This window comes from Prunus mume, linkage group LG8, assembly GCF_029339155.1.
Source record: "Prunus mume cultivar Tortuosa linkage group LG8, ASM2933915v1, whole genome shotgun sequence".
Taxonomy (NCBI): Eukaryota; Viridiplantae; Streptophyta; class Magnoliopsida; order Rosales; family Rosaceae; genus Prunus; species Prunus mume.
In genome coordinates, this window is record NC_142705.1 from 15,777,405 (window position 1) to 15,799,221 (window position 21,817).

Consider the following 21,817-nt stretch of genomic DNA (forward strand, 5'->3'; position numbering starts at 1 on the left):
GCAAAAATAGTGGGCTCCAAACATATCAAAGATGAGATAGCTACTAAAATACCAGAAATATCATTTTGCTTCAACTTGATAAAAAATCATTTCCTTTCGTGTTCTTTTTACATATCCAATTTATATCTATCTTATTAAAGGAAAAACGACATTTACATCTTCCGCCGTACACATTAGGCACCTAGATTTCAAGTTTTCCACCCCCACTTTATTTTTAGTCCAAACTCTATTAATACTCAACGTTATATAATAAACAAATCAATTCGTATAAACAAAAAGACAAATCAATTGATATATGTTTAGATTTTTATTGTTGAATTAGTTTCCAGGAAAGTATTGATAAGTCTTGAAATAAGGGCGGTTTGGCGTAAAGTGAGGGGTGAGATGGACAGTTTTGTATAAGTTCTTTAATGATGGGGATGGGTGATAAGAACATGCATACGACTAAACAAAATGTCACCAACAATCCCTATCTCGTTTTTACTGCTTTGAAAATGTCCTTTAATTTGTAGGGAGTAGGAAGATACAAATTTCAAATACATAGACAAAGAAAAAATGTTCGCATTCCCAAACATGAGGCGCAATTACCTGGAAAATAAAATCAATTATTAACCTTCGGTTATATTTATCGAAAATCAAATATGGTTGTTAATAGTCTCGTTACCTTAAATCATTGATGTAATTTACGGAGAATTTTCGTTGTAATTTATGTCATATTTATATAATAGTAAAAAGAAAAAGAAAAAAAAATAGTGTTAATCAAATTTTATATGGAGGCTGTCTTTCTTTTTTCCCGTGCAGCTTGTACTGCTTGGGACATTTTCCAGGCCTTCCACTTTCCAGGAAACTTCATTGCCTTCTTCCACCCTCACCTCACGACAGAAAAGTCTTGGCTGGACTCGTCTGTTTCTCAATAGGAGCCAGAGTAGGACAAGAGCCAGTGGGTAAGAAGGCAGGCGTTGAGCTGGGAGCAAAAAACAAGTCAAGTGTTGGATTTTAGACATCAATTTGGGTTCTTGTACTGCCAACTTTGCCAATTACCACGGTCAAGATTTGAAAAGTCACTGCGGCGTCTCGAAGGGTATAAACAAATGAAGTAGGTAAAAAGTGTACTATATGTATTGATGTGGCATGTTGCCTATTCAATTGTCTCTTTTAAAGAAAATTGCTTATTTTAATGGATTGGGCAAATGAATTAGGTAATGCAATATTTTATTTTTTATTTTTTTATTTTTTATTTTTTACATTTCCGGCATTTCACCTACCATAAAAAAATAAAAGAAAATTATATTTTATAATAATAAAATTATGTAGAGCTCAATATGACAGGACCCGACCCAAATTCTACTTTGGAATTCGAGTCGAACCCTGTGCGTGTTCGACACTTGGCTGGTGCCGGGGCACAATGACTAAATTGCCTTTTTAGTTAAAATTCAAGTTAATTACAAGTTCGACTTCTACCGAAAATTCGGCAAAGTCTCCCCTGTAATTTGATCATTTCCCAGAATTTCCACCTGTCAAAACCATATGTATACATATCCCAACTACCAACATGAAATCAATCTACATCCAGACCATTCAATTGAACTAAATGGCCTCAGGCTATACAAAAATTCCTAGGGCATTTCATCAAAGCAACTAATTCAAGAATTTACAACAGCACAATTTGATTTCAAAAGAAAATCCTACATAAAAGAGAGAGAGTGGAGCGGAGTGTGGAATCTGTTCGGTGGTGGCGCTCTGGTACACGTCTAATGCCTGGGAGCGCAAAACATTCAAAAATATGAGTGGACAAAAATAAAGTTTTAGAAAAATAGAATATGAACATACTAACCCTTCCGTCAAAACAATTAGAAAACTTAATCATGTTGCATACTATACTCATACATAAATCAGGCATGCATATTTATATTTATATAACATTCACACGCTCACAAAAATCATTAAACAATTTTAACTGTTGAAAAATAAATATTTCTCTACCACCTAAGTATACCCATTTTATTTCCGTCGATTCCCATATCTATCCGTCAATTCCTTTAGTTTCCTTAAATTCCTTTTTTTTCCGTCAATTCCTCATGCCACCAAAGCAACACGTCCTAGCAGGTCTCGGGAAACGCAAGGTCACCCGAGCCGCAATCCTCGCTAAACTCAGGAGATATTTAATCAACTTGATCTGCGTTCCTCCTTCCCGCGGCCCGGGCGTCCCCTAAACTCGTGGGGCAAATGTCAAGCGCACTGACAAAACCAAAGGCAACCATTTTTATTCCGAAGACAACATTAATTCCGAGGCAACTTTTAATCCAAAGGCAACCTTGGGTATCCATGGTGGTTTTAAAATAAATATATGTATTTCTGAAAAAGTTTAGCATTTATAAAACTGTTCTTCATTATTCTAAAATCCTACTACCATTTAATCTGATAACTATCTCAATTCTTACTTTCCATATTCTTTAGCATATTCAATTAAGCAACATATCAATAAAAATATTTAACTTCCACAAATCATGCTAGGAAAGCCATAATCAACAAAACTTATTCAAGATCAAATAATGAAATTCCATTGCTTAAAATTGTTTATAAAACAAAAGTCCACTCACTGAGTGTTCGAGCTGGCTGGACCTTTGAAGGTCCCTCTTGCAGTCATTGGTGCCCGAGTACCTCACTCTTCAAGATTGCTGGCCGGAGTAAGGAGAATGAAAGCTTGGAATTCTTGTCAAAAACCGACGCGATCTCGGATGTTTTCTTGCAAAATCCGGCAGTTCCAAGGGCGGGACAGGTTGGGAAATGAAGGGAGAGAGGCGGCGGTTCAATTCGGTCCATCTGATCGGTCGGAGTGGAGGGTGGCGGTGGTAGTGGTTATGGAGGAGAGAAGGTGACTGTGCAAACCGGAGGGGGTAGGGTTGTTTCAAGAATTATGATTTTACCCCTATATGTATTTTGATCGTATTTCCTTCGTTATAATTCCGATTCGAGCCCACTACTTGTCTACGGATTTCATCGTGCTTTATGCAATGGTATAAGCGGAATTTCCAAATTCCTTCCCGATAAAAAAAAAAAATCAACTTTAAACCTAATAAATTATTCTAGGGGTATTTTAGTCTTTTCCTCTAATAAATTAATAATTAAAAATTAAATTAGGTTTGGGTTATTACACAATATACCTCTTCACTTTGAAGTAGATAATATTGCCTTATTGGGGAGAGTAAGTATATTTTGCCTAGCCATCTGCCTTTCCTTTGTAAACATAAAAATGTTGATGTGGTAAGAGCATCTCCAAAGGAGTATGCAAATGAAATAGGCAAAATTGTACTATAAGGCCATTTCCAGTCATAGGGCTCCAGAGCTATAAATTTAGCCCTCCAAAATATTAATTTTTTAAAGAATAGTGTATGGCTAAAGTTTTATATCTCCAGCCATAGGGCTCTAGGGCTATATTTTAGGGTCTCTCATATTTTATTATTTTGAGAAAAACTATGGTACAACAACTATCTATTGTTTAATTTAATTAAACTACTATTTAGAGACAATATTCCATAGATGACACGTATACGTTGATAACATTTAAAAAGGCTATTTTAAATAAATATAATATATATATATATATCCTAACAGCTAGCTGACGTCATTGATGATGTCAGTGCACCTTTAATATTGACTGTTGGATATGTATTTGCACAAGATTTTTCATGCTCTTGCCCACACTTGATAATTTCTCTTCTTAAAAAGCACATGCATGGGGCTCATAAAAAAATTTGGCCTAGGCCAAAGCTAGGCTACAATTGACCTAGTTGGAGGGCTAAAAGGGCCAAATGTGGCCAAAAAAATTTGTAGGTCATGACTAGAGATGAGTTTTGCATTCTTTTAGGGCTTTATTTGGTCTATCGCCCATGGCTAGAGATGGCCTAACAACCTAGGTGACATGTTGCCTATCAATTTGCCTTATGAAAAGGTCACTCCAATGGACTAGGCAATGCAAGTCTACAAACTATTATTATATTATTTATTTTGATCTTTTACATTTATTATTATATTTTATAGAAAGTAGGTGAGAGAGTGGAGATGATGTTTTATTATAAAAAGCAAGTGGGGCCCAATATACCTTTTCACTTTGAAGTAGGCAATATTGCCTTGTTTGGGAGAGTAGGTATATTTTGCCTATCCATTTGCTTTTTCCCTTGGAGCATGAAAATGCTGATGTGGCAAGGCAAATGAGGTTTGCCTACTCTTTTGCCTCTTCCCTTGGAGATGCTTGTTTGGGAATGTCATTGTCATGCTTTTTCCTATAAGATTGGAATGAAAAATTTACATTTGAAGGTTTGAAAAATAGAGACGGACCATTTATGACCTCCTAAACTGGGGAATATGATTGGAGGGAGCATGATTGTAGATGCTCTAAGGAAGAAAGTGAGTTTGGATTTTCAGTTACCAAAATTATTGTACCATTTGTGTCCATTGGTTACTTATTTGACACGTGTCTTCTTATCTAAGAGAAATGTTTTTTTAAATATAAAAGTGTTGAGGCCCAAAAAAGTCATAGGAAGCCCAAAGACATTTAAAGCCCAAAATAACATATAATGTCGGTCATGCGTTAATTCAAGTTGTATTTTGGGATTTAATTCATTAAATAAATTTAGAAATAGCTTACATGCCATGCCAAACTAATAATACATTTTTCCATTGTTGATCACCTATCAAGCTCACATGAACCCAAGTCATGTGATTTACGGGGCTTGCATGAGGGATTGTGGTGTGGAAGGTTACAGAGGTCCACAAGGCCTACGGAAGCTCTTGGATAATGGAGACTTTGGGCTAGCTACTTGGGAGCATCAAAGTCCAAGCCCATTACTTGGAGTTCTCCAATGTAGGTGAGCAAATGAGATATTTTTCAAGCACTTCCTTTTACCCATAGGAAATAGTCATTTTCTAAATACCTAGCTTTACCCAGTGGAAACAGGCCTTTTCCAGCACTTCCTATTACCCACTGGAAACAAGCAGTTTACAGTGCTTCCTTTTACCCATAGGAAATAATCAGTTTATAGTACCTAGCTTTACATGATGGAAAATAGTATGCCCCAGTGCTCCATTTTAACCACTGAAAATATGCTGGTTCCAGCACCTTCCTTTATCTATTGGAAATAAAGGAAAACCCTCACCCTTTATAAATTGGCATTCATGGCTCAAGCAAAAGGCACCAATTTTTCTTCAGCCAACACTCCCTCACTAAGCTACTGCAAGCATCCCAGAGCCCTTTAGCAACCACAGACTACTTTCCTTCCTCCTTTCAGTTGCTGCAAGCATTCCAGCGACTATCCCAGCCATTCCTCAGCTATCACAATCATTTCTTCTACTTTCTCACCCTTAAAATCCATCATCTTCTCCATAAAGCCTCACCAAGCATAACTCCAAGCTTTTCCTTCCTTCCAAGCTATAAACACCATAGCTTTCAAGCTTCAAGCTTTTCCTTTTATCCTCCCACCTCTAGAACTCATAAATTTCTCTAGAATCATTGTCACAAACAACATACCTTTCAAAGTCTTAAGCTTTTCTTTCCTCAGCCATGCTCTTTGAAACCCCATTCATTTGATTGTTATAAGCATCCCAACAACCATCACAGCCAAACAATCAAACCACCATAGCCATAGCCTCAAACAATAAATTCTCAACACCCAAACTCAAGTATATCAAACACCAACCCAAGCACAAGCATTCTCATTTGCTAAACTTGTGGGTCTTTAGCTCTCACACTCCAAGCTCTCATGCCAAGCTCATATAATCTCATATCAACATCAACAAGTCATCTTCAACTTAGCCAGAGCAAGCAACATCCTTACTTATTGCTGGAAGCTTCAATCTCAAGCCGTGTTCTTCCATATTCTTCATCTCCCTCCCATAAACATATCCAAAGAGAGCAAGCATCACCACTCACCTCTGGAACCCTTCGATTTCAAGCTTTGTTATTCCATTTCTTCCATTTTTTCTCTTTTGGCAAGCCACCCAAGAGCCTGACAAAGCTTTCGTCAAACTATTGGAAATCTACTCAAGCCACCCATCTTTTATCTCTCTCTCTCTCTCTCTCTCAAAAAGCTCTATCTCGTATTTGAAACACCTAACCTCTCATGTCTAGTCTAGTAGTGTCTCAATTCACAAAGCAAACTCTCATGTCAAGTCTGTGTAACATTAATGCGCCATCTTCAACTCTTCGTCAAGCTGCCGGAAACATCAGTACAAAATATGCAGCCGCTGGAAGAAGAACAGAGTACTCCCCTAGGACTTGCTTCTCCCTCGGGATGCTTTGGGCCTAGTTCTCGCTAACTCAGACAAAAGGGCAACAAAGGCTTCATTCATCATTCTATGGTGATCCAAGAATCAACAAGCCCGGACGAGCCTTCGAACGAAAAAGACCCAAACAAAAAGAAACTTCATTTGATAAACTTCAACAATACAAACGAATATATCAACATGACATCTCCATCCTTGAGTTTATGTGATTCTCACAAGCAAATCAATAATTCAATCCAATTATGTACGTTTTAGAATATAGAAATTCAATGCAATTCGTCAAATCACCAAAATTGATCAAAATATGATTAAATTGAGACTAAATCAATCAGTTTCAAAAGAATCAATTGAACTGAATCAGTTCGGTCGGTTATTTTTTTTGGTCGAAATGGAAACTTTCAATACATGAAACAAGGTTTAATGGTTTGTGTACTTCGACCCGGTTCGCATTTTGGTCCTTCAATTTCCAAAATCGTTCTCGTGTTAGAACAAATGGTCATGCTGTCAATTTTTTTAATTTTTTTTTTGTTAAATGTAGGGGCAAAATGGTATTTTTGTATTATTTTTAATTTCCACCATATGAATATTCATTTCACCCAAAAAAATAAAAACCAAAAAACCTTCCTCCTATTCTCACCACAGTAGCCACAACCTCTCCAACCCAACCCCACCTAAACACACAACCTACAACAACCATCAAGCCTTCGTCACCCTCACCCTCACCATCCCACCTAGTCCCAATCCCTCTTTCCCCATGATGAAATATTATAAATAAAAAAAATTTCCATTTGTTTTCATCAACAAAAGATATGACATAAAGTGAGGGACATAAGCCATTGCAAAGAAGGTGGGAGATATATGGATGGGGAGAGTTAAGTTGCAATGATGGGGTTGTGGGTGTTGGGTTTGGGTGCACTAGGAATTGCCCATGTACCCAAGGAGTGAAGTAATTTTTGATTTTGACCCTCAACAGTACATCATGTGCCATGCACATGCTCAAATTTAACAGAAAAAGTTAACAAAATTGATTGAAGGACCATTCGTCCTAACGAAATTGAAGTTAAAAGACCACATGAATGATTTTGAAAATTGAGGAACCGAAATGTGAATCAAGGCAAAGTTCAAAAACCATTGAACCCAAAAACCCTGAAACAAATGATAGTGAATTGACGTAGATCTTGAACCCTCACAAAATAAGCACGAAGTGAACCCACCCAATGACTCATAATAGTTTATAGAGGCCCACTCATTTAGCTCCTCAAAACCTTGTAAGACCAATTGCGGACTATACGGGCCCATAAAACGAGCTTGGGGTACTTTCTCACAGTCCCACCCATTTTCCCTACAAAAAATAAAAAAAAGCTTTTCCTCTCTGAAATTTACACTCGCTCTGAAGCCAATTTGGAAGTGGAGGTTTAGCTTCGATGCTCATAAACCTCAGAAGAACAATACGCATTCCATTTCATCCCAAACCTTCACTCTGCATTCCTCTGAATCTCTTCTCAACTTCAGCACCAAACCCAAACGCAAACTCCACAGAGCCCCTTTTAGAATCCCAACTCAAATCCTTAGTTCTCAGCCATTACAAGCATGGCAAGTTCACCAACCTTCTCCAAAACGTCGTCGCTTTGCCCACTGTCCTCCTTGCCGCCTGCCAAAACCTCACCACCCCACAAGCCCCAAATGGAAATGGCCTCAGCCCGTCCCTTCTCGACTCGGTCTCCAAGCGGTTCTCAATCCACGAAATGGGTCGCGAGCTCTTCGAGAATCGGTTCGATATTGGAGCTTGCAGTGTTACGATGGCGGCCCAAAGAAATAGAGGTGAGTCTTTGGTCTTGCCTAACTTGAAATTGAAGGTTTTGATTGAAGCTATTAGGATGGTATTGGGAATTGTTTATGATGAACGCTTTGTGACGTTTTCTTATGGTGGTCGTGTTAATATGGGCAGGCACACGGCCATTAGGTACCTTAAGAACTCTGTAGAGAACCCCAGTTGGTGGTTTACAGTTAGCTTTACCCGCGAAAAGTTTGATCAACAACATGTAAATAAGCTATGCATGTTTATGCAAGAGAAAATAGAGGATGAGAGTTTGATTAATGTTATAAAGAGGTTGTTTGAATGCGGTGCGGTGAGAATTGAATTGGGTGGTTGCTTCTTTGGAAGAGGGTTTCCTCAGGAAAGTGGGTTGAGTTCAATTTTGATAAATATTTACTTCAATGGGTTTGATAAAGAAATTCAAGAAATGCGTCTAAGAAGAATCAGGAGCATCCCAAATTTGATTCAAATGAGCTTGTTTCGAAGGATGGTGTGTTTTACAAGCCAGTGAAGATATATGCAGTTAGGTACTTGGATGAAATATTAGTGATAACATCCGGGTCTAAGATGTTGACAATGGATTTAAAGAACTGGGTTGTTAAGCACATAGAGGGGATACTGGAATTGAAGGTGGATGGGATAAAAACAGCTATTCATAGTGCGGTGTCTGAGAAGATTGCTTTTTTGGGCATGGAATTACAGGCAGTAAAACCTTCAGTTTTGAATCCTCCTATGTCAGAAAAGGCTATGAGAGCACAAAAAAAGTACATTAGACAGAAGGAAGTCAGAGCTCAGGAATTGAAAAATGCTAGAGAGAGGAATAGGAAGAAATTGGGATTGAAAATCATGAGCCATGTTTATAAGAAGTTGAAGAGAAGCGATGGGTTTAAATTTGAATATCAAATTAAGAATGAAGTCAGAGAAATCTTCAGAACCTGGGCTGATGAGACGGTGCAAGAGTACCTTGGCTCTTTGGAGGAGCGTTGGGATTGGTACCGCAAGCTATCGGCAGGTAATTTTCTCTCTTTAAGGCACATTAGAGATCAACTGCCTCAAGAGCTTGTTGATGCTTATGATAATTTCCAAGAGCAAGTTGACAAGCATTTAAACCCAGTCAAAGCTAGAAGGGCACTGGAGGACGAAGAAAGGAGAATAAAAGATGAAGAGGAGAAGAAATATGCTAAGGGTACAGTTGAGGATTTGACAAAGCTCTGTGTCAAAGCTGATGCACCCATAGAACTTATTAGAAAAATGGTTAGGTTGATTGGCTTTACAAATCATATGGGTCGTCCCAGGCCAATTACTTTACTAACTGCTCTTGAAGATACTGATATCATTAAGTGGTATGCGGGTATAGGGAGAAGATGGCTGGAATTTTATTGCTGCTGCCATAACTTCAAGATGGTCAAAACTGTTGTGACTTATCACTTGAGGTTCTCTTGTATCTTGACTCTAGCAGAAAAGCATGAATCCACCAAACGTGAAGCCCTGAAACATTTTACTAAAGATTTGAAAGTCTTTGATATAAATGGAAATGAAGAAGTGCACTTCCCCACAGAAAGGCAGGTGAAAATGATGGGAGATAAAAATCTCTCTGATCCAAAACCAGTGGATGGGACGTTCTCTTTGGCTTTGATTAGATTAGCTTCTGATGAGCCTCCATATTCTTGTGTTGCTCATTTCTGTGACAAAACTGATACTGTTGTTTATCGTGTACGACTATTGCAAAATCGCTTGAATGTGAACCCTGTGGATGAAAAGAAATGGGTCCCTGGAATGGGTGCAATTAATCAAAGTCTCAATCTGAAATGCTTCCCTGTTTGTCCTGATCACATACATGACTTATACACGGGGAGAATCACCTTTCAGGACATTGATTGCACTTCATTTGTGGATGGAGGCTGAGTTTTACATTCCTCTGGTTTAGTATCTGTTTACCACAGGTTCTTGTCTTCTGGAGGCTGCTGCTGATCCACGCAGATTTTGGGAATTGTTGCATATGCTGAAGTCAGGTGGGTGATGTACATTACATTTTATATTGATGTATAATGCAATTTCAGCTGCCCATGTAATTTTAACAGGAAATGTGTTATTAGTACATCATCATTTTTAGAAGTGATGACCCAGTGTAAAATTTTTCAAAAGTTGCGATTGCAGCTATCTAAACAATTCGTCCTAGTAAATGAAAACTTCTCACAGGCCTTTTTGGATGGTAATTTAACTGATGAAACAGCTTGCCAAAAATCTCCCTACTACTGAAATTTTAGATTTTGCATACTCCAGTATCTCGTTTTGTGATGATGGAAACCAGATTTTGTTTTCATAATTGTGCTGGATAGATTTGCCTTGGCATCTTGTTATGTGATTTATAAATTTGCTGGATGTTACCAATAATGCCGTTAGCCTAAGCAATGAAAGCGTAAATCTATTTTTGGTAAAAAAGAATAGTGCAATTTATTTTACAGATCTACAACGATATGTATATCTTGTATGATCTTCAAGTTCACCCTTTGTCCTGTCATGATTTACCCTTTTTGCTTTGGGACGTATTCATCTATAATTTGCTTTTGTAAAATATTTGACATCTTGCTTACCTTTTACTTTTGTAACTTGTCACTTGTTAACTACTTTTTCCTGGTTTTGCAACTGGTAGAGACTAGAGGGTTCTCGCTTACGAATATGTTGACATTGGGCTGTATGGAGGTGTTCTTTGTAGTTTTCTTAGATGGGTAAGAGGCCCTTCAAAAATCAAGTTTTGAATTTCATGTTGGGGATTTCAAAAGTTTGTGGAGCAAACACCAGGTGGGAAATGGCTAGAGAGTTTTGATGCAGGGATATCTCCCGTTTTGTGATATTTTTGTTCTGTAGATGCATAACAGAAAATGGAAATTCAGAAGGGCAGATTAGCAGAAAGCTGGACTTCTGGTGTCATATCATTTAAAGATGGTTTCAGAAGGAGATAATAGATCACACACAAAGAAATGGATGGTTGTAGAGTTAGTGTGGTAATTACGAAAAAATAATTTTCCCCGGGAGGTAACAATTCTTGTGACTGATGGATCGAGTCTGTATCTTTACTGACTGATGGATCCCTTGTGTCTAGATTGTTTATGGAAGCAAAGAGGTAACAATTCTTGTGTTGCTTAGTTTATTATCTTGAGGAATAGTTTGAGTTTCATTCACTCTGGTGTTATAATATTGAGAGATAAGATTCTCATTTTCCGAGTAGATGTAAAAGTATTTTGGGAGAAATGTTTTTACAGTCAATATTGGGACTCGAAATTTATCAATGAGTTGTAACGAACAAGGAAATGAAAAGGGTGATTCCCTATTATACCAAATATAAGGACTCAAATTATAAAAAATTCCTATATAAAATAGACTTTAGAAACATACTTATGATTCATTTATAACATAACAAAGAGGCTTTTAACTTCTTATAAATTACAAAACTATCATCAATTTCTTAAAACAAGCTAAATTTCAAAATCTTATAAATATACTCAAAATACTCAATTAGGTATCAAAGTAATTTAATAATCAAAATTAAAGTTAATATGGTCAGCTGTTATTTTTTGGGTGTATATAGAAATTAAATAGTGCAAGGTTAATTTATAATATTAATGCTAAGAATGAATATAAATATCTCAAATAAAAATGTGTTTATCCAAGTTTTGGTCAAACAAAGACAAATAATAAAATTGAGCAAGAAAATCGACCAAAAAAAAAAAAAACCACAAAAAGAGGGGAACCTGTCAGACAACCGTGTGACCACCCCAGCCAGTCACCAAGCTGAGAACGATCCTCTGCTGCTTCAGGATTCCGAAGAATCAGAAGCTGTTAATCACGCTCTGATCGCACGGTCATGATTCATCCACCAGGTTGGGATTCCTGTCTCCTTAGAAATCAAGGATACAGAGGTACGATCCTATAGAACAGATCCTGTCCAAGTAAGGTCGTGTTCTGTCGTCACATGTTCAACTATATAAACCGTTCCCATGTTCGGTGTTTGGTCGATGTGGGACAATTAGCACTCTGAACTTATTATTATTTTTTAATTTTTATACATTTCATTTTCATTGCACTGGTGCTCGTTCTGGACCAGACTGAGATCACAAATCTTTGTACTTTAAACACTCCCAAGAATTGCACACTTTTATTGCAAGTCCTTGTCCTTAGCTTTCAAGATTTCATATCATTTCCATGTTTTTCAACGTCCCAACTTCTTCTCTCCAACCTCAAAACTTCCTCTTCTATTTCACACCCATCACCTGAAACATCCCTACCACAACCTCGCACCTTCTCTTTCAATTTCTTCAGGTTCGGTGCTGGATTCATGCCAGGACCTTCAGACCCTGAGACAAGTCCATGCTTGTATCCTAGTCTCAACTGGGTTCAAACCCCCTTCCCTTCTTTCAAAGGTGATCACTTTGTATTCTCGGTTCAATGGCGTCGAGAGCGCTGCTTTGGTTTTCAGATCAATACAAGAACCAAATACAATGTTGTGGAATTTGATCATAAAGTCTCATGTCGACTCGGGTCTGCTTGGTTCGGCTCTGTTGCTGTACAAAAAGATGCTTCAATTGGGTGTTTCACATGATTGCTTCACGTTTCCGATTGTAAATAGGGCGGTTTTGTTGCTTGGGAGTGATGCTACATATTCAGGAATGGTTCATTGTGTGGCAATTCAGATGGGTTTTGGAATGGATGTATATGTTGGCAATACAATGATTGATGTGTATGTGAAATGCGGAAGACTTGATTATGCTCGTAAGCTGTTTGATGAGATGCGTCAGAGAGATTTGGTTTCTTGGACATCGATGATTTCCGGGTATGTTTCTGAAGGAAACGTTGCCTGTGGGTTTAGTTTGTTCAGTGAAATGAGGAGGGAGTTGGAACCAAATGCCGTGACAATGCTGGTCATGTTGCAAGGCTGTTGTGACATTGAAATTTCAGTTTATGGGGAACCACTTCATGGTTATGGGATTAAGAGTGGTTTACTAGGTGATGGGTCTGTGCAGAACTCAATTTTCAGAATGTATGCTAAATTAGGTACCGTTGACCAAGTCGAAGATTTTTTTGGCCAACTTGATAGAAGGGATGTTGTTTCCTGGAATATTTGTATTTCCTTTTATTCTTGGAGAGGGGATGTTGTAAAGGTAAGAGACTTGTTTCATGAAATGCAGGGTGAAGTAGCACCCAGCAGTGAGACATTGACGTTGGTTATATCAGCATTAACCAAACATGGGATTCTTTGCCAAGGTGAAAGCTTGCATTGCTTGGCAACAAAAAGTGGGCTTTGCGACGACGTCTTGCAAACATCTTTGTTGGACTTCTATGCCAAGTGCGGGGAATTGGGAAACTCAGATAAACTGTTTAGAGAAATCCCTCATAGAAACAGCATCACTTGGGGTGCAATGATGTTTGGTTTTATTCAAAATGGTTATTTCAATGAGGCTGTTAGGTTGTTCGGCCGAATGCAAGCTGAAGGTGTTAAACCCGGGGCTGAGATACTAAGAAGCCTAGTTGATGCATTTGCAAACCTAGGGGCTCTGAAGTTAGGAAAAGGACTTCATGGTTGCATAATAAGGAAATCTTTTTGTGAAGCTAAGAAGTGCAATACTCATCTTGAAACCTCCCTAATAAACATGTACATAAGATGCGGTAGCATATCTACGGCTAGAGTCTGTTTTAGTAGAATGTTGATCAGAGATGTAGTGGCGTGGACATCTATGATCGAGGGCTATGGGAGCCATGGACTTGGTTTGGAAGCCTTGAAACTGTTTGATCTAATGATAAGAGAAGGAACAAAACCAAATAGTGTCACCTTATTAAGCTTATTATCTGCTTGTAGCCACTCCGGCCTTGTGACCGAAGGTTGTGAAGCTTTCTGCTCCATGAAATGGAAGTTTGGTATCGAACCTGACCTAGACCATTACACAAGCATTGTTGATCTCTTGGGTCGATCCGGGAAGCTCAAAGAGGCCTTAGTGGTCATTATGAAAATGGTTATTTTTCCAGATAGTAGGATTTGGGGTGCTCTTCTTTCAGGGTCTAGAATTTACGGTCGTAGAGATGTGGGGGAATTTGCAGCTCAGAGGCTGTTGGAACTAGAACCTGATAATGTCGGGTATTGTACTCTATTGAGTAATGCACAAGCTAGTGTTGGAGAGTGGGATGAAGTAGAAGAGATAAGGAGAGTTATGAAGGAGAGGGATCTAAAGAAGAAGCCGGGGTGGAGCTGCATTGAGGCCGAAGAAGGAAGGATTTATGGGTTTGTTTCTGGGGATAGATCACACCATCAAATGGAAGCAATTTATGAAGTGTTGGAATATTTAAGTAGGATGGCACAGGGATTTAGCTGAAAGAAAAAAAAGCCAAGGGGAGAGGTAAGAAAAAAAGCTAGGGTGGAGGGGATTGAAGGCTCAAGGAAGATGGATCTTTGGGTTTGTTCCTGGAGATATACCACACCATCAAGTTGATGGGATTTATGAAGTATTGGGATGGAATTTATCAACTTTTAGAGAGCTAATTCTCTAATTTAGAACTGGTTGGTTTTGTTCACTAATAATTCATTACCAATACAAGCCTTTTGCACAAATTTGTTCCTTAATACTTAATACACTAACCCATTCTAACTAAAGCTAATCAAGGATAACAATTTACAGCTAAACTAGTCCTGAATTAGAGGCTTTTATATGTTGAGGCTTCTAATGAGTCTTGTTATGGATGAGTAGCTGATCTGACAACACATTAGCTTATATATTTGTGCATAGCACGGTATCTAAATGCAGAGACTCAAAATCCAATATATAGAGTAAGTGAGCTTGAAAGTTGTTTTTGAGTAGTTAATAGATCCAAAAATACCATAAGAACCTAGCTTTAACCTCCTGCTTGGCTGCAACTCATGTAATCTTTTTTTTTTTGAGGTCGAAAACTCATGTACTTGTTAATTGATTTTTTTAGTTTCCATTTATTGTAACATGTGGTGAAGTACAAATGAATGTGGCTAGTGCCATATGAAATCAATACGTCTCTCTCAAATATTTTATTTTCACAGAAATTTGGTTCACAAAGGCAGCACGTGGTTCACAAAGGCAGCACGTGGGATATCTGCATATATACAAGAAAGAAGGGTGATGTTTGGAGTCGATCCATATGAATTGGTCCCCTTATTGGAATGAATTGACAGCGGATAATAGTGGTACACAAACTTTTGTTGACAAATCTATTTCTTGTGGACATAGGTTAAGCTAGTTGTTTAAGACAGTATACTTATCCTCTATGTAGGAGTTTGAACTGTAATGGAAGGGGGTTTGAACTCGGGTACACTGCCTTAGTCAAATAACTTAACTCATGTGTGTATATCTATTCTTCTAATATTGGAAGATATTTTAAATTCGGATGACCTCTCACCCACTGTTGTTTAAAAAGAAAAGTTCTGTAAAAAAGAAAAAGAAAAATAGTCATCGCTGTCACGTGCATCCCTTGTGATGATGCAGTGATCTGTTTGGACTTCTTGTTCTCCACGGTGAAAGAAATCTAAAAAAATTACATATGAGATTTTGTCTCTTGAGACTCTCGGTCTAAAATATTGATGATTTCGGAAATATCTATTGTATGAAAATATGAAAATTTCAATGAAAATATCGAAAAATTATCGATATAGGTAAAAATTGAATAAAAACCATCCACCCTCAGCCCCCATCCCCTCTCATTCTGGATATTGTCATGTGTAAAATTGGATCATAATTAGAAAGTGACTTTTTTTAACAGTCAAAATGAGATTAATTAATTATGATTTGTTTTATTAATTCTTTCGTGATCTGTTTCATGATATGTTTATTGTAATAAATAAAAAACCGCATTCCACTCACCACTCCCCCTCCTCTCTCTCTCTCTCTCTCTCTCTCCCCATCCAACTTTGACCCCGCTCTCCCGCAGCATCCCCGACCGCAGCTCCCTTCCTATCCACCCTCAGCCCCCATCCCCTCCCATTCTGGATATTGTCATATGTGTAAAATTGAAATTTTGTTTGAATTTGTTTATTAGTTTTTCTTCCCAACTTATTCTGGACCGTTAGATTAAAGCATTGAAATCCAGCCGTCCAAGTTTGATATACTGATACTTCAAAGCCCACCCCCGAAATTCCCATTGGATCCCGTTGATTTTGGGAATTCAGGAGCAACCCAATTGAGGATTTCAGGAAATGGGGGGTGGGAATGTGGTGTTTTCAGCGTTTAAATTCCAATCGTGGCAGATGATAGTGGTGGCTCTGCTATTGATGGTCGGGTGCTTCTATGCCGGAACTCTCTTTGGAAATAATGCTCCAATTTATGCATCTCAACTTAGCATCAGTTCTTCTTCATCTCCTGGTTTGTTCTCTCTCTCTCTCTCTCTGAGCTTGTTTTTCAGACCAATGAAGGTTTTATGCATGCATTTTAGAAACATTTTTTTATTTTGGGGAAAAAAGAGTTAGCTTGAACCAAATTTTCAGAAGAATTCTTAGTACATTTGTTCAAGAATCCAGTTTTTGTTTCTTATTTCCTATAAACTGAAGTATATAATGTTACACCATGTTTAATTTGGAGCTCAAAGTTAATGACCATTGTTTACTAGTTCACTGTTCAGAAAGCTGTAAGAAATTGTAAGTTTTGATTGGGACCTTTCTTATTATTTATTTTTTTTCCTTCTTTTTATAATAAAAATGCATATTTGTGGTGAAAATTTTGATAGTGACTGACTTCATTCTCAATGATACGTCTTTTCAAATTAGGAATCTCATTGTATTTCTGAAGCTCTAGTAACATTTGAAATCTAATTTCAAAGGTGACATCTAGTTGTAATCTTGTTTACTAAAGCTGTTTGTTTCTGTATGGTCTGAGCTGGTGGAACTGAACTTCTTGTGAGTAATTGTGCTGCAGGTACTTCGACATTTACAAATGAAGTTGCTCTTACTTACAGAAGAACACCACTTTTGATCCCAGAGACTGGTATGGATGTATGCCCATTGACTTATAATGAGTATATCCCTTGCCACGATGTCTCTTATGTAAAAACTTTGCTTCCAAACTTGGACACTAGTAGAAAAGAAGAACTAGAAAGGCACTGCCCTCCAATTGAAAAGCGCTTGTTCTGCTTGGTTCCTCCACCAAGAGATTATAAGATACCAATAAGATGGCCTACCAGCAGGGACTATGTGTGGCGAAGCAATGTGAATCATACACATCTTGCTCAAGTCAAAGGAGGACAAAATTGGGTGCATGAAAAGGATCAACTCTGGTGGTTCCCTGGTGGTGGTACGCATTTTAAACATGGCGCAGCTGAGTACATTCGAAGGTATCTGCAATCAACTTGCTTACTTTTCTTATTCTCGTTTTGATGTCTTTCATTTCTTACATTCCTGCTAATTGGTATTTATGGCATTGAGGTAGATGATTTATCTATTAGCTAACTTCAAGTAATCATTGGTGTGAAATTATTTTTAACGAATGCGAATTCATTCGAGCAACCTGTGAAAGTCCATATTCCTAAATGTACCAACATAACCTATTTTATACCCCAGAAAAGGTCAACAGCCAAATGAGCACCTAAAGAAAATGAAGAAAATTTACAAATTAAGTCAATTCACCTAACATGAAATTCTGGACATCTGAGCAATTTTTAGTTGTGGCCACAAAATTTTGCATTTGAAATTTAAGAAGAGACCAAAGAAGCTATTTGAGTGATAAGAGGCTAATTGTTTTCAAGTCCTTGCAAGATAAATTTGAGGCTTGCAGGGGAAGAAAAACACCGGGTATGAAGTTTAGACCTGATTCAAGATATTTGAAGTTTTTATGTGCATACATTGCTTTCAGTTTGTTTATTCGCTTTACTGGATTTTGCAGATTGGGAGATATGATAACAACTGGAACAGGTGATCTATGTTCTGCAGGGGTCACTCAAGTTTTGGATGTCGGTTGTGGGGTTGCCAGCTTTTCTGCTTTTCTTCTTCCCTCGGGTATACAAACAATGTCCTTTGCTCCAAAGGACGGCCATGAGAATCAAATTCAATTTGCTCTAGAGCGAGGCATTGGTGCAATGATTTCTGCTATAGCAACAAAACAAATGCCATATCCCACTGGCTCTTTTGAGATGGTTCATTGTTCTCGGTGTCGAGTTGATTGGCATGAAAATGGTTTTTTTCTATCCTAAGCTTCATGCATTGGTTTTGAGTTGATGTCCATAAGGTCCCATAGCTAGGTTTCTACTACAAATTTGTTTATTAAAGTCATAACAGCATGCTGATTTAGTCATTAAATTGACAAGGAATAATGCCAGCCAAAAAACAAATTGAAAATTTGTCAACAGTTCCCACCAACACCAAAATCCGTTGGCATCTCAGTTTCTTTATCAATATGTGATGGCTTCAAAAAAGGAAATTTCATTGGATATGTTAAACATTGAACTAGATAATGGCTTTTTTGTTTTGTTTTTGGTTTTCTGTTAATGTTATGAGAGGTATGAGTTAACTATGCAATATGCTAGATTTTGTGAGGCTGCTTTGCCATTTCTGGGTTTGAAACCTTACAATGTTATTCTATTAATATGTTTGTATGCGTCCATAAAGTTTGCTTATTGTGTGTTTTTTTTTTCTTTTTTTTTAAATTTGTTTTGTGCAGATGGCATTTTACTAAAAGAAATGAGTCGCCTTTTGCGATCTAATGGATACTTTGTCTATTCAGCTCCACCTGCTTATAAAACGACTAAAAACTATCCATTAATTTGGGAGAAGCTAATGAATCTGACTTCAGCAATGTGCTGGAAACTCATTGCTCGAAAAGTTCAGACTGCAATCTGGATTAAACAAGATGATCTGTCGTGCCTCCAGCACAACTCTGAACAGAAGCTTATAAATTTATGTGATGCTGTGGATGATTCCAAGTCATCATGGAATACACCACTGAAGAATTGTATACAAGTAAGGGGTGCACAAACAGATTCTCCAAAACTCCTTTCTAGATCTGAGCGCCTTTCGGTATACACTGAGAGTCTTAGCAGAATAGGTTTGTTCCTTCTCTATTTCATATGATAAGCTTTTGTCTTTCGCTTTCATTTTCTTCTTTTAAAAAAATAAAAAATCCCCTGAATAAATTTTTATTTTATTTTTTATTTAGTTTAAATATGCTTTTGTTACCTCCTTAGTTATACGTAAGGCTGAATTTGATGCATAGGATAGAACACTAAATAACAATAATGGACCCGAAGTTTAGGTTTCTCTGATACATGAGAAGGACTACTACTAGTGTCTCACTTTCTTTATGTTTTTTCTGGATGTATTGGAAAACAATGTTATTCAGTCTGATTACACCCCTCGTAAATATGCTTATAACAGGTGTTACTCAAGAGGAATTTACTTCAGAGACCATCTTTTGGCAAGATCAAGTTCGACATTACTGGAGGTTGCTGAATGTCAATAAGACAGAAATCCGAAATGTCATGGACATGAATGCTTTTTGTGGTGGATTTGCTGTGGCCTTAAATGCTTCGCCTACATGGGTGATGAATATAGTTCCTTCAAGCATGAAGAATACCTTGTCTGCCATTTATAATCGTGGTCTGATTGGTGCTTTCCATGATTGGTAAGTTCTTGTTTACCTGTTACCTATTGCTAGTAGATAGTGTACAAAATGTAGTTAAATTGTGATCAAATTGGTACTCCAATCAAAAGAATGGCATCTAATCTGTCCTGAATATAGGTGTGAACCATTTTCCACTTATCCACGCACCTATGATCTGTTACATGCCAACCATCTCTTCTCTCATTACAAGAACCGCGGAGAAGGTTGCTTATTGGAGGATATCCTTTTGGAGATGGACAGGATAATAAGACCCCAGGTAATAATTTCGATCAATGCCATCTCTTATGCTTGTTTCTATTGAAGTATTAAAAACATAGGTTATGGAATATTAAGAACGACGAAAGAAGAACAATTTTTTTCAAGGATGGCAAGGCAATATAATTACTTTCGCATTCTAAGTTTCTATTCCAAGTTTCATCATCATTATCCTCACCTTTACCCCATGCATATGGAGTCAGACATAAATTCTCATCTTCCATTGTTTATCATTTGCATCCTTATTCTACTTCTTAATATCAGAAGTGATTTGTTTGAGTAATATAGTTATTATGATGTTCAGTGTCTCTTAAATTTGCACTCCGTATATTCTGTCTTAGTTCTAGTTCTTCATAAGCTCCTTCATTCTAATGCATTGAGTTCATATTTTTTTTCTTCCAGTTTTGTGACAAGTGTTTCATTAGATGTGTCCAACAAAACCATGCCATCTGCAAACACATACTTCAGATGTCTTCATATAAATCTTTAGTTATTCTTCCAGCAGTTTTGCAAATGGATAAGGACTTAGTGTTGTAACCCTACATTTATTGGGAAGTCAGTACTTTCTTCACACGGAGTGCGAACTTGAGCTTTTCTGCGATTAGACAACATCGTATATAATTTTAATATAGTTAAGAAAAACTTCTTTGTCAAGCGACGAAATTATGCCTCTTGTAACTCCTTTCTGTTCCTAGTGGCTTATGATACAGAATTACATTGAGTGAGTTAATGTGCAGGGATTTATTGTCATTAGAGACGACGAAACCATTACATCAAGGATCCAGGATCTTGCTCCAAAAATTTTGTGGGAGGTTGAATCACATTTGCTGGAAAACAAAGAGAAGAAGCCAGAAACTGTGTTAATTTGTAGGAAGAAGTTTTGGGCAATCATCTGAACTGTACCAGCATACAGAGCTCTGCGAATATAAGTTGCAGGCTTGTACCATGATATACATGCACTCCTGTATCTTTGTATGATTAATGACCTGGTAGAATGAAATCAGGTCTTTAGTAGAATGTATTCCTTGCTAGCTTACCATGTCATGTCCTAATGTAATGTGTACAGCACAGTAAAACCAGTGAACAATTTTTCCCAGTCTGACTTGCACTTTTATGCTTTAACAATTATCAATCGGAAATTTGATTTTAATTCTTATTCTTCAAACAATTAAGCTTTAACTGCCTGAGGTAGAATAGTAAAAGGCAGCTTTACGGCTACTCTTAGGGTCCAAATTTAAGGATTTAGATGACATTATAAGGTTAAACTGAAAGATTACGCCACTACAATGTATGCGAGCTGGATTACTATTATACAGTGTTTGTACGTTACTTTTCTTCTTTCTTTTCCACTTTTCAGTGTGCTTTGTGCGAGCTGGATTGATAGTGGGCTGGACTGGGTTACTGGAGTGTGTGGGTTTGGGCTAGACATAGATCTTCCTTCGATAGGTTTTTAGTTGTTTTGTTATTCGTCCAATTCAATCTAATTCAACATTTTAGCCTAGTCTAATCCCACATACTAAGCATAGTCAAATATATTTAACACAGTGATTAATGACATCTTTAACATATTTGTGGAAATGTGTAAATTGGAAAACTAAATCAATTAAAATGCACCCATAACCAAATGAGGACTAGCTACAAGTAGAACTTGTGACATGGAAGAATTTCAGTTACACTGCTTGAGGTTTTGAATAAAGGGTGTCCGAACGTCAGGAGGTGTAATTGGAATTCTCGGATTGAAATATCAGCAGACTTACCAAGACGAATATGAAATCACATAACGTGAAAATTTAAAAATAAAACAAAAAAGAGAATGGAAGATGAGAATTCGTCTGCTTAACTC

The 21,817-nt window shown here is 37.4% G+C and overlaps 3 protein-coding genes and 1 non-coding gene across 4 annotated transcripts; 3 read left to right on the plus strand and 1 right to left on the minus strand.

Annotated features, from left to right (window-relative positions):
* Nucleotides 1–7,615: 7,615 nt before the first annotated feature.
* On the plus strand, nucleotides 7,616–11,320 carry LOC103339241 (nuclear intron maturase 3, mitochondrial). Its single transcript, XM_089043210.1, is given in 3 exon segments — nucleotides 7,616–8,529; nucleotides 8,532–10,110; nucleotides 10,752–11,320. Coding segments are annotated over 2 exon segments (2,295 nt in total). The 5' UTR covers nucleotides 7,616–7,706; the 3' UTR covers nucleotides 10,004–10,110; nucleotides 10,752–11,320.
* Nucleotides 11,321–11,847: 527 nt separating this feature from the next.
* LOC148914833 (small nucleolar RNA U3) lies at nucleotides 11,848–12,058 on the minus strand. Its single transcript, XR_016123025.1, has one exon. It is a non-coding gene; the product is annotated as a small nucleolar RNA U3 (small nucleolar RNA).
* A 124-nt stretch (nucleotides 12,059–12,182) lies between these two features.
* LOC103339284 (pentatricopeptide repeat-containing protein At4g35130, chloroplastic) lies at nucleotides 12,183–14,699 on the plus strand. The gene has a single exon (XM_016796219.2). It carries the CDS (start codon nucleotides 12,598–12,600, stop codon nucleotides 14,461–14,463), a length of 1,866 nt encoding a protein of 621 aa, XP_016651705.2. The 5' UTR covers nucleotides 12,183–12,597; the 3' UTR covers nucleotides 14,464–14,699.
* Nucleotides 14,700–15,962: 1,263 nt separating this feature from the next.
* On the plus strand, nucleotides 15,963–21,124 carry LOC103339240 (putative methyltransferase PMT7). Its single transcript, XM_008242511.3, has 7 exons — nucleotides 15,963–16,473; nucleotides 17,023–17,437; nucleotides 17,986–18,275; nucleotides 18,760–19,143; nucleotides 19,473–19,719; nucleotides 19,837–19,975; nucleotides 20,712–21,124. Exons 1-7 carry the CDS (start codon nucleotides 16,308–16,310, stop codon nucleotides 20,868–20,870), a joined length of 1,800 nt encoding a protein of 599 aa, XP_008240733.2. The 5' UTR covers nucleotides 15,963–16,307; the 3' UTR covers nucleotides 20,871–21,124.
* The last annotated feature ends 693 nt before the right edge of the window (nucleotides 21,125–21,817 follow it).